The sequence below is a fragment of the Perissodus microlepis genome, chromosome 13, assembly GCF_051167445.1.
Source record: "Perissodus microlepis isolate ML-2025 ecotype Zambia chromosome 13, ASM5116744v1, whole genome shotgun sequence".
NCBI lineage: Eukaryota > Metazoa > Chordata > Actinopteri > Cichliformes > Cichlidae > Perissodus > Perissodus microlepis.
In genome coordinates, this window is record NC_140473.1 from 28,073,617 (window position 1) to 28,086,969 (window position 13,353).

Here is a 13,353-nt window from a genome sequence, read left to right on the forward strand (position 1 = left end):
TCTGATGGTAATTTGCTCATTCTACGTATGTGCACATTAAGCTTGCATTATGTGTTTGTCCTCGTGTTAGATTCTCGTTTGTGGCTCTGCAGTGGTGTGTGCTGGGATGAAAAGGGTGTGGTCTAAACATCTTATTGATTATAGTTGTTTAACGACTGCAGTTGTTGTAAATTGAAATGATGGTAGTTGGCTGGAGCTGGTATGGGACTCATGAGTGCGGGAGAGAAAAATTAGGAGCAGTTTAAACTCACTGCATTAAGTGCAGCGATCATAATTTGTCCACTGTGCAAGTTTGTGTTTGTTTTGTTGCATTTGTTTTTCAGTGTACAGGATGTTTATCCATTGTTTGACAGTAAATGTGTGCTTTTTTTTGTTTGTTTTTTGTTTTGTTTTTTTACCTTGTTGCAGTATGTGTGTACACTCATAATAACTCTTTATATTGTCAGGGGGGAATGATGTAAACTGCTGCAGTAGAAGCCTGAATGCAAAGCCAGGCTCTTTTCTCCCTGATGCCTGTATTAATGCTGTGTCCCACTGGGCCAAAATCAGCTTTTCTGCAGCTTTTTCACTGTCAGGCCATTTTACCTGCTGCACAAGTGCTGGTAAACCTCTTAAGCTCATTCTGCCCCATTTCTTTCCCTCTTCCCCTCCCAAGTAGTCTCAAAGGATTCACCAAAGACAAAGACGCAGCCTCTTTGACTATTAGGGCCATTTAAAGGTATCCCCATGTTGAACATGGCTGAAATACAGTGCCGTTATTTTGATGCGTCCCATCAGTATTTATTTTATATTTTACAACCCCAGTTAGCTGCAGTGGTTTAATGTTTTTAAATTCATTTTTCACAGTCTACCCCCTCACAATGCCATGTGAGGGGTAGACTACTACTCAGTGCTACTAAGTACATAAGTGGCTTTGCCTGCACCTCTTTTATATTATCTTAAAGTTTCATGAGAGAAAGTGTAAGATTTTGACACCTTTGAAAGACAATTAGTACAAAATGAAAGACTTTTCGCCTCTTAACGCAAAAATGAAAAAGAATAAGAAAGTGCGGGTCTGTCTAGCATAGGATGATTTCTTATTAAACAACTGATGCACATTTAAAGACATCTAAAGTTTAATTGTTAAGAATTTATTAGATTTTAAAGTTAGCTTTTAATTTCAAGAGAAACTCTGAGGGCAACATGTCCTCATAGTAATTAGATGTCATAGTCTCTCCTCGGATATCTTTTTTTTGTTCCAATACACTTAATATCAAAAGCATAAGCTGTCCTTATAAACATAATTTAATTTACAGTTGGAAGAAGTGATATTTCTTCATGAATAACACATTTGTTATTTATATAATATAGTTTGATCTTCATCTACATGTGAGTCACACTTTTATGCACAAACTCACTCAACAAATAAACAAAAACACAGGTCTCAGATGTTGGGTGTTCTAGTTAAGGAGGTAAGACAATGTTTTAGTTGAGCTCCTATAAAGAAACACATACTGATAAAGTACGCTCTTCTCAAGAAGGATTGGTTGGTATGAACTATGTCTCAATCACAACAACTTTCTTAGGACCTTAATATAATCATTATGTAATATCCTGGAGGTTTGAACATGCAAAGAAAGCTATTCTAAAGACATAGGCGTTCATTAATCCACAATAAGACAAACAGTTTACAAATGGAAGAAATGTTGGGCTGTTGCTATTCTGTATACGGGTGAAGCTCTGTGGACGGTGAAGGAGAATTTTACGTTTTTGGCAAAAATGCACAAAGTTCCTTTAAGAAAAAAGACACTGCCAAAAACTGACTGAGAAGCATGGTGGATGCAGCATCATGGAATAGGGCTGCTTTGTTGTTTGGCTGTCTTGCAATCACTGTGGGATCAAAGAATTAGAAATGATATTAGGACATGTTGCACAAGAACATCTGGGCAGCAGTTCCTTAAGCTTATGAGCGCATTCTGTAGGTGATCTAATTAAACAATAAACCAAACCAAAGTAAATATTCAACAGAGTGCTTGAAAGAGAACTAAATTTAAGTTTTGGAAACTCCAAAGCAAGTCACTAACTTTTACCTATTTGAGACGTCTGTGGCAATGCCTGCTGTGTGCCATCAAGACATCAGTTGATGATGTGGAAGTGTCAGAAGCAATTTTAGGATAAATCTGATGAAGGCTATTGCTGTTAAAAGAGGACCTAAAGGTTTCAAGGCTACACTTTTGCATTTGTTCAGTTAAGCCATTAAAAAAAAGCTTTTTATTTATGTTAATGTCAAAATAGCAGCAAGTACAAACACATTAAGTGTTGAGGTGTTGAAAAAACTCCTTTGTGAAAAGGTTTTTAATTGGCAGTCATCTTAGTGGGACAATCAATTGTTGTTTGGTCTGCTGCTGAACTTTTCAGTTCTCCATTCTTGTATTTTCTTAACCAAGAATGCTCACTTTCTTAAATGTAACCATATTTTAAATGAGTGGTTAAGACATTGGGAAACACCATTAATAACAGTCATATTGGTTGAGCTTGGAAGAAACTGACAGGTAATCAGTTTTCCTGTGAAGCAGACCTCCTAATTGAATTACTCCATTTAATTATTAAATGGATCAAAGCTCTAAGATGGTCATTACAATTCTTAGACTTTACTCTTAGTTTTCTACGAAACAATAACAGTGATTTTGCTCAGTGCACTGGCACACCAATACTAGCTCTAAGATGATGACTACTACTTTTCCCCTGTACTTCTGTACTGGTTGTGCTGCTGGCATGAAATCATAAGTGAAAACAAACAAACCACAAACCAGTAGCAGTCAGTAAATTTGTGCTGTTGAGAGTTTTACTTTTGTACACCAATATTCCTTTTTTTAAAAAAATTATCCTCATTAACCGCTCGTCTTTGGTTGACTTGGTCATTTGGTCATTTATCTTAGAGCATTGATCCATATCAGGAGTCTTTGTGCCTTCTAACTGTAACTGAAATATCAGCTTTTTGTTGTCACTGCAGGACAGGAAAGTGAATGGAAAATCAATTATTTTTGTAATAAATAATCCTCTTAACATGATGGATTTGAGACATAGACTGCAGTGGCTTTTCAAGAGTTTTCATATCTGAGAGCCAAAACTGTACTCTGAAGCCAGAAGGCACATCTTACATAGACACAGAAAAACACACAGTAAACTCACACAGCTGTTCATAAACACGGATTGTATTGAGTTACAGAGTGAGGGATGAGATGAGGTGAGAGGTGAGGATGGCTTTCATGCTGTTAGGAATATGTGTGGGTGTGTATGCTGATGAAACGAGTGGAAATGTAGATAATACATCTTTTAATATTACAAAAACAGTACAAAATGTGGCTCATTTAAGCATGCACAAACTAGATGAAGTTTTTGGCCACTTTAAAAAGGGCATATCATATTTTTTAACTTTATGAGCCTTAATTAGTATAGCAGACATTGGAAACATAGTAAATTGGAAGCTTGGGTTTCCACAAGCAATAAAGAAACATTGTTTGATAATCAGCCAGGATGTTGTATTCACTAATATGTAATTGTGCTTTTCTTTACTGAAATATAGAATAATCTGTTAAAGTTAAACCAGTTAATATCTGCATGGTTGAAGACAAGCGTAAAAATCAATTAACAATAATTACAATAAATACACAGTGTGCATTGACTGAGTCGACATGTTTTATATCTGTGGCTTTGAACACCAGTGTCACACACTGCACCAGCATCCCAGAACAGAGAACATGATGGATGATGCAGTCAGTGGATTTAGTGGAGCTATAGCATGCAGTAGGTTTGTCAAATTTCAATTGCTGAACAAAGTGCTGCAGAATACCAAAGAACACAAAAGGCCAGAAGCTTTTAGTCACAGGCTAATCTTATAATAACCTGCAAACCATACGGTGCTGCATCACATTGTATTCTTTGTGTTTGTGTCATGTTTGAATGTAAAAGGCAGGAATAAAACCAATGGTTTTTTGTAAGAGGTCTGAATGCTGGCCTTGGATAAAGAAAGATGTTTAACAGATACTGTTTTAGTTTCCAGTGCTCTGTAAATGGAGCAATAACAAAGCAGTGCAGTGTTTTTTGTTCTTACATTTGCAGGAAGAAGTTTTGTTGGAAAAAGTTCCAATCACAAATTGGAGGAGAAGAAAATCTGCATTTTAACTGCTGTTCAAAGGTCATATAGAGGCAAAAAGTCAAACTTGTACATTTTGCACTAACCTCTTGCACTCTCTTTCCCTTTCTTGTCTTGTCTCAGATTGCTTTCTCTCAGCACAACAGCATCATGGACCTGGTGCAGTTCTTCGTTACCTTCTTCAGGTAAGTTTTTGTTTTTTTTGATTGTTATATTTACTTATTTACTGCATCTTTCATGCTGAGCATCCGCCAGCTCCTACAGCACCTTGTAGGGCTTTTGCTGCTCAGTGGTTCAGCTCCCAGAAGATCTTTGCTCAACTGAGCTCTAACCTGAAGTCACAAAGTTACAGGAGGAGGCAGCAGCCTCAGGAAAGACACTTCACCCTCAGCAGCTGTGTTACCTTCTGCAGGAGAAGTGTGGGTTGCTAAGAAAGAGCATGGATGCAAAATTGATTGAAACACAATTTTATCCTGAAGAAAACCTGCAGGATTAATAAGATGAAGGGTTTTATTTGTATAATGTATAAAGTTGCTGTGCTTGCTCTTAAAATAATCATTTTGAAACCTTAATACTTAAAAAATTTAGGTTTCATAAAACAAAAAACTTTAAAAAGTATCCAAATGAGTTGCTTTGACCTGCAAATCAGCTAATTAGTGGGCTCCCAATCTTTGAAAAACCAGTGCATTATTAATAAGCTCATAAGAATTTTATAGTTGTTTTTCATACCTTCTCACTCACTTGAATTGAAGAAAATATATGAATTTCATATCTAAACTCAAAATGCTGAAACCTAAGAATCCAGTGAAATTAACTATGAGTTTTTCCTTACTATATTTGCTATGTTTCTCTTATTATAATAAAGCCATCATAGCAAGTGAGGAAACTTTCACTAAAAGATTAATTTATATAGTAATATTTATGACATACTTGCCCTTGGTATACTTTTTATTGCATAAGTGTAAGAAGACTATAAGTGTACACTATTTGTGTCCAGATGGTTGATTCTTCATAGTCTTTAATCATCTCTGGGTTGTTAAAAAACACATTATAAATACAATAGTAGTGGTTATAACAATGACGATAAACAGCTAAATAAAACACGAAGAAATTAATGTAGGTTTGTTAACAGCTCACATACCTTGTAGTTCACTAGTGCACATGCATGTCTTTTTAAAGTGACTGGTCATCAACAGCCATCAAGTTGAGAATCACAGCTTCTGGGATATTACCGAGCACTTCCATTGAGTGCAATTCTTTCCTTCTAAAATTAAGTTTTTTAAGGCTGAGTGTAAAAAGAGTGACCAGAGCCACAGAAATAACTCCTCATTTCCTTTTCTAGTTGCATTATAGTCTTTCATGTGGGAGAGTATTAAAGATTTCCCACTACCAAATTACCAGTACTTGGATGACAAGCTTTGATCCAACTGTGTAAAATACACTTTCTGGCAACTCTCTAGAGGGTAGGCCTAAGAGGAATCATTTTTTGTATTGCTTAATTTATTTTTTATTTTCCACTAAGTTCCAGGAAATCCTAAGAACCTGGAAATCAATTTACTCCCCAGAAGCAGCAAAAATATGTTCGCCTCTCAGAATGCCACTTAATGCACAGATGAGGTTTTACCATGTTTAACTATATACCTTGATGATATTTGACATGTGTTTGTTCAGACAGTTTGAACTGAAACAAATGCAAACATACATATAAATAAAGTGTATAAGAAAAAAACAGAATTTATATAATTCTAATGAGTTTGGGAATCAATATTTGATATGATCACCTTTATTTTTCAACATCGCCTGAAATCTTTTTGGCAAGTTTTCGTAATTCCATTAATTTTGACAAGATCCCCAACACTACTGCCTGAAATGCAACCCCAAACCATGACAGAGCCTCCTCTACATGCTTTACAAATGGCTGTCATAATCAGTACTGTACCTCTCTCCTGACCTACTCCAGGAACCAAAATTTTCTGATTTGGATTAATCACTCCATCAGATCTGTTGCCACTGATCTTCATTCCAGGTCTTGTGTAGTTTGGCATACCCCACTTTTTTCCTCCCCATTTCTCTTCCTTATGAACTTCTTGACAGCCACGCTTCCACTGAGATTTTGGCAAACAGTAGATGGATCAACCAGGTGCCAATGGCCAGGTGCATCTCTCAGGCCCTGTGTCACATCTTTGCTGGATTTGTTTTCCAATTTCTTAAGGACAAGACTTTCTGATGTTATTCATCTGCTGTAGTTTTTTTGTCCTCCACTTATCTGGTTTCCTCAAAATTTTTAATGGCACACTGCACATATGCTGCCTGCTGTGGTGAGATTTGGTGCCAAGTGTTCATCTAAAAGCTCTTTGGAATCATCTTCCTGGTGCAGAAATACTATTTATAGCTGTAAAACTATGTTTCCCCTGTTACTTGTGATTTTTGGTTTTCTGGAATTAGTTTTTTTGTTGCTTGTTAGACTACCTGCCTCACTCTAATAAAGGTTCATTGTGCATTTCTTCATTCTGTCTGAAAGTCTGCATTTGGCTCCACATTATCCACACATTATGATAACTATCCGGTCGTTAAGTGATGATGTGACGAATCCTACTTCTGGGCCTAAAGTAGTCTGCATTTAATATGGCTTTTGTGTTGTTAACATGTTTAATGTTTTGTATTTTCTTCTATTTATTCTCAAAAAGCTCCTAAAACAGTCAGTGATCACTATTGACCTCCCTCGGCTTTTATTACCGCTAATCATTTGTTTAAGCTCAGTTTTTAAAACCTTACGATGTAACTACAGCCCAGCCCATGCAGCAGAATGAATGACTAACCTCGTATTGTGGATGGATTATCTCAGTTGTTCTCCTGGCTGAAGTTTGGTCCTTTTACAGCATCCTGCCATGCGATTACATTTGTTCCTGACCACCGAGAACACTCACGTTAACTTTTATCGAGTGGAAAAAAAGTTAGCTTGTTTATATTATGCTAACATAGCTGTGTCGCTAGCGGTCACGTAGCACATCATTATATACCAGCTAGCCAAACTTCAGTAACCCTACAAACGTCACTGCTGTTTAGTTTTCTGTCTTCATTTATGTTGGAAGTGATAACAGAGCTGTACGTTTTAATTTATTTCCAAAACCTCGCAGTCAGGACGTGCTATATTGTATTTAGATAGAAGCTAGCGAGCTAACTTCCTGCTAACTTCTAACTCCGTTAAATGTCATAAATTCCGATTTCATGGATGCCTGGATGTTAAACTCAATTGTTACACCTGGTAGAGCAGAACGCTGATCATTTTATTAAAGATGAAAGACTTTAGACAGTTTTTCAACTCTCAGTAATGCCATAGTGCTCGTTTGATATATGGACCTGCAGTGGAGTTTAGGCCCAGACACGGCTAGTGACGTCAGACTTAACGAACGGATAGTAGAAAGGCAGTGTTCAGCAGCCAGTCTAGCAGTATATCATCATTGATTAGCCACACAAAAAGGTCAAAAGATAGAATGAGTTTCACATTTACGCATTAATCAGCTTAAAGCAGCAAGAATACAGATGATGGGAAGCTACATGGGATGAAATGTCTTGCTTACCCATCTTGTTTATTTGTCTATATACAGTAGAGCTTGCTGTGGACATTTAAAGGAATCAGCACAAATAGACATGAAGCAGGGCAACATCCTGCTGTCTGTGCATTTTCCTTCTTTATCTTTCCGAGGCAGGACGTTGTTTAATAATATTATTATTGCTTTTTGTTGTTTAAGATAAATGGAAATAATTAAATCCAAAAATAATTCCCATTCCATCTATGGTTTTCCTTTACAATAACTCCATTAGAAAACACACAGCCAGTCATTTTTATTTTTCTATTTTTGGACTGGGTGAGAGTCGTTTGTGTTACAGCTCATAGTCATGCAGACCCACACTGGATCTAATGAGACTGTTTTGGGAAAGATGTCTGGAATGAGCTCTGCTGTCTTCAGGCAAGATTCTGCCACTCAGCTCTGACGTCGGACAAGTGTGTGTCTCTGTCTGTGTTAGTGTGTGTGTGTGTTATTTCCTGTATATGTTCACATGTATCTTCTTTCCTGTGTTCATGCTTGTGTGTGTGGGAGTGTGTGTCACTATGCAGCCATGTGAGGAAGTGAGGCGTTTTTGTGCCCAGGGCCGGCTTCTGGACATCGGCGACCTTTAGGCCAGCATAGAGAGATGATGTCACCATTCAGGGACAGTGTCAAGTTTTGCCGGGAGAGTTTCTTGCATGTGTGTATGTATGTTAGTCACTGCTATGTTGATGAGTTGCTCTCTTCTGCACTGCAGACTTGAGAAAAGGATATGTGCTAAAACAAGGGGACTTTTCTTTCCATTGTTGGTTTATTTGCAGCATGTTATATAATGTGATGTGCATTTATTTTTCTTTAAGTTGTGGTGAGTTCATTAAAGGGTTTTGAGCAGCAGTTTTTGCCAATGTTGAACCGAAAAGCAAACAGACCATCCCGTTCTCGTTCCCATAACGAGGTGAACAATGTGGCCTTTGTGTCTGTGATATTGGGTTATGAAATAATAAGACTCGTTACCACTATGCCAACTCTTGCCACAATGCCAACATTCCCTGCTGAGTTTGGAAGTTTGTTCACTTACAAAATGTATGAAAAGGCTCTGTGGTAGGTTCATTGTTAAGTAGAGAGACAGAATATTAACCAGATCCAGACACATACATTACATAAAAGTTATAAACGGCTGTGTGCCCATCTGCCATTACATAATAGACATACATTGTAATATACTTTGCATAATAGATTACAGTCAATCAATTACAGATAATACTGATCTCAACTTGTGTGAATAAAGCACACCTGTACACAGAATCACCACCATCATTGGCAAGACCAAAGAGTTGTCAGATGATGTCATGGACAAGATTCTAGATCCTAAGGAAGAAGTTCGGAGAGAACTGTTGGTTATTCAGAAATGGAATAAATGCAGAATGACTATCAATTTCTCTTGGGCTCATGCGTGAGGATGATCATGAGAGATGGTAGATCAATCCAAAACTACACGGGAAGATGCTTGTTAAAGTTCTGAATGCAGGTAGGACCAAAGTCACCAAGAACACCTGCTGTGTTTGAAGGAAGATAAATGCTAAATATGATCCAAAGAACACCATGGCCACAGTCAAGCACAGAGGTCAATCTACGTTGCTACCCTCACGAGCTCTGGGTAGTAACCGAAAGAATGAGGTTGCGATACAAGCAGCAGAAATTAGTTTCCTTTGAAGAGTGGCTGGAGTAGAGCCACTGCTCCTCCACATTGAAGGAGCCAGTTGAGGTGGTTTGGGCATCAGACTGGGATGCCTTCTCAATGCCTCCTAGAGGTGGTTTTCTGGGCATATCCTACTGGGAGGAAGCCCCGGGGCAGACCCAGGACTCTCTTTAGAGATTAGATCTCTCAGTGTTTTGAAAAGTGAACTACTTCAGCTGGGAGGTAGGGGTGGGGCAGTGTGTTCCATCTATGCTGTATGAAGTTGTGTGTAAAACTGAAAGAGGTGAAAACTGTTCGGTATTGGATGGATTATCTGTTCAGAGATTAATTGTTAGTTATTAGTATCTGAATATTTTTTGACAACACTTTAGGGTAATTGAAGAAAAACTAAGAAGTCTGATAAATGAAATGCAGTCTATCGTCAAATGTTGTCCTTACCATGTCCACATGCGGTGCTGTAGATTCTGTGTGTGTCACAAGTCTGGACTTCTTGGCTTGTGTTGCAGTGTGCAAGTACCTTAGTCATGACTCTCATTTTGTGTGTGTATGTGGGGGGTAGCCTTTAGGCAGAAGGCAGAGTGATGAGATGCAGTCTGGCAGTGGGAATGCAGAGAAAATTGAAAGATATGCAGCTAAGGCAAAAATCAGGACTGAAAGTAAATATTGAACATGTATCTGCATGTCAGTTAGTGATCTGATTTACCCAGATTACTTATTACCCTAAAAATACATTTAATTTCTATCGCTGCAATAACCACTCCAAACTTCTAAAAAGGGTTCAACAGCTTTAAATTCGGCTTTGGCAACCAAATCTCTTGGTTAAGGCTGGAGAAAGATTGAGTTCTGGGCTAACGCTGCTTTGTGCATGACAGTGATCTACAAACGTCTGTTGAGTATTCAGCAGTTAATTCAGTAATTGAGCAATTAAGTGTCCTTCAAAATCAATTTGGTGAGGCAAATTAGTTATAAACATATTTTGTCAGAGATAGGTGATGGAACCTGGCCTCCATTGCTGCCTGAAGAATTGTGTGACAGTGTGGTGTGAAAAGGCATGTTTCTTTTAGCATTTCTGGTCAAAAATCCACAAGAGTCTTATCATATTATAATTAATGTAAATGTAGAAACTGTGGTGCAGCCGATTAAGTAGAGGACTTTTACCCACTCCGAGTTGAATCCTGTATGAAGCCAAAAGCCTGCATGAAGCAGGCTTAATACAGAGGGGGGGCAGCTGCAGGAGAAGGGCTGTCTATTTTCAAATCCTTAAGGGTTTTTATTTTTCAGTTCTAGATTTCTGCCTACTGCAGCTTTAATTATAGTCCAAAAAATTTGAAGCAGAATGAAAGTTGGCGACATGAGGGCAGAAGGCAAAAGAGAAAAGACTGAAATGCTGCAGTATTAAACAATAGCTGGAGAAAAAGCTCAGCCATTATTAATTTTATGTGAAATTTCGAAAGTGGCATCGTTTTAAGTGTAAATACAGTCTCGTAATGACTCATATCGATCTGTGTTGGATGTGCTTTTGAAAATTAGGCCCAGATGTTTAAAGACTCCCCGAGTAGTTGTAAAATTTTCTTCCACAAAGAATCTACAGTTTAAAAACTCTCCTCCCCTCATCTTCCTGTCTCTCCCACCCTTCATCCATCCTCCATGCACATTCTTTTTTCATATCCAAATGAAGGAGAATGGCCATAATTAAACAGCATTTATGTTGCTCCTCTTCACAGTCTCAGATGCTAATTGGTGACACCGCAGCGCGGCTTTGTCCAATTACTCCCAGCTCTGACTCGCTTGATTAGCAATCAGTTTCATTCTCTCTCTTTTTCCCTAAAACAGCAGAATCGCTACTCAGAAGTGAGTGGCTCATGAGACTCCCCGAAATTGCCCATGTCATTTCAAAATGACCACCATGACCAACATCCACTTCGAGTTAAATTCTTTGTGGTGTTCTCTTTGATCAAATATCTGGGTAGTGACCGAAAGAATGAGATTGCAGACAAGCGGCGGAAATGAGCTTCGTCTGCAGGGTATCTGTGCTCAGGCTCAGGGTGAGGGTGCTTGCTCATTTGGGAGGGACTCAGAGCAGAGCTGAACTTTAGAGCAGCTGACTGAAAATCTGACTAGGTTGCCTCCCAGGTAAGGAAATTTGGATGTGTTCTACAGGAAGGAGCCCCCCCAGGACAGACCCAGGACCCAGGCATGGCTTTACATTCAAGTGCAGATAGCTACGAATTTAACTATTGATCTTTTCAGCATCGTCCCTAGTTACTAAATTTTTCAGATCTTACACTCAAGTCAGTATAAGGAAGCTGACTGAGTGGCAGTGGGATAAACCAGTGGTCCAACCTGCCAAATATTATGATAAATAATATAACACACGAGCACATCAGTGCATTTTTCCCCTTTCCTGCCATGAAAGATGACTGCTCTCTCTGTGGGCATAGTTCTTCAAGAGGCTTCTTTCTTTTAAAATGAGTGCTGGTTCACAGGGAACTGTTAGACAACCGACATGTCTAACATTGTAAGATATTTACCTTACAGTGTGGAGCACCTTGCACTCACTCTATTTTCATTCATTTTTTATTTTTGCTTCACTTGCTGTTTGATTAGGTCTGGGCACCAAAATTATCAGGTTATATTTGCATGTTGAAAAGTGATAGTTACGGATTCCCAGTGGGAAATGCCGGCGTTCCATATGTGATTAATTGGAAGACAGACCAGATAACTTATTGCAGAGACCAAATGAGTCAACTTAAATGGTTTCATCCAGACTGTGCAGCACTTTATAACTGTTTATTTTAAAGAGTGCTTTAAAAATAAATTATAATTCTTTCCTTTTCTGAAGTGCCAAAATCAAGGCTTAGAAACAAACAAACACACACATTGAAAACATTACAGTTAGAGAACCTGCAGCTTCTGTCTCATGACTCATGCCCTCAGCCTGTCCCTACACTTAGAGTTGATTTGCTGCTTTAGCAAATAGCACAGAATCAGAAACAGCTTTCTATCTGTGGCCCATGTTAATTGACTATCTTATTGATTTTCTTTCCTACCTTCAGGGGTTCAGATGATTCACTGTACTTCCCTGCATGTGTGTGCTCTTGTGTCTGTCATATGAACTGTGCTTTTCTACATTTATTTGCCAAAGGCTGAGTCACTTAAAAAAGAAGGAATAAAAGCCATGGGACCCAGAGTCGTTCTTACACATCCCTCGGCTGTTTAATCGTTTCAGTTGTTCTTACCTGTAGCTGAACAGTCTTAAAACTAAACCTATCAAGAAGCTCAGTCGAGTGTTAACAAACCCACAGGACAACCCTATCCTCCCCTCTTCTTTCTCCTCCCTAATAATTGTAATAGCCACAATTAGCCATTCTGCTTCATTGGTTAGATGGCTAAGCTCGGGCCCTGTGGCCCATTAATGGTGAGCTGAGGTAAAACAGATTGAATTGGGAATCATGTGCCCGATTGAATCTGAGCCAGTGGAGTGTTTTTAGAATTTAGAGGATGGGAAATCATTGCAGTGGAGTTACTGAGCGTGTTTGTCTTTGCAGTAATTATTCTGGGGAATAGTTGGGGGTCCGGTACTATCCGGTGTGGGGGTTGTTGAGCCTGTGAAATCAGGACCATGTTATGTTGATGGTTCAAGTGGTTCTCCAGTTAGCTGTGAATACACCAAAAATAATGTTGTGTTGTGTCATTTAAAAAATCAAGTTTGTCTAACTGGTGACTACTTAAGCCAATAAAACAAGCATTTTATGTTTATTATTATACAATCTTTGGGCAATGGAAAGACACAAAATACATATTGCATCAGTCTGTCATGTATTCACTACAACCACCTTTGTACTTCAACAAAGGCTGAACTCTTTGAGGCAAGCTTTTTTATAATTTATTTAAATAGCCTTCAGAAATGGTTCTCCAGACTTCTTGAAGGATGTTGGCTACTTCTTCCTTCTCTCTGTCAAGATAAT

The 13,353-nt window shown here is 38.4% G+C and overlaps 1 protein-coding gene across 3 annotated transcripts in view; it reads left to right on the forward strand.

The window, feature by feature from the left end:
* Positions 1 to 13,353, forward strand: part of atrnl1a (attractin-like 1a) — a 308,853-nt gene that overhangs the window by 171,817 nt on the left and 123,683 nt on the right. For all 3 annotated transcript variants that reach the window (XM_084948292.1, XM_084948294.1, XM_084948293.1), the window contains one exon: positions 4,259 to 4,320. In XM_084948292.1, the coding sequence (XP_084804418.1) occupies positions 4,259 to 4,320 (62 nt within the window). The remainder of the gene's footprint in view (positions 1 to 4,258; positions 4,321 to 13,353) is intronic.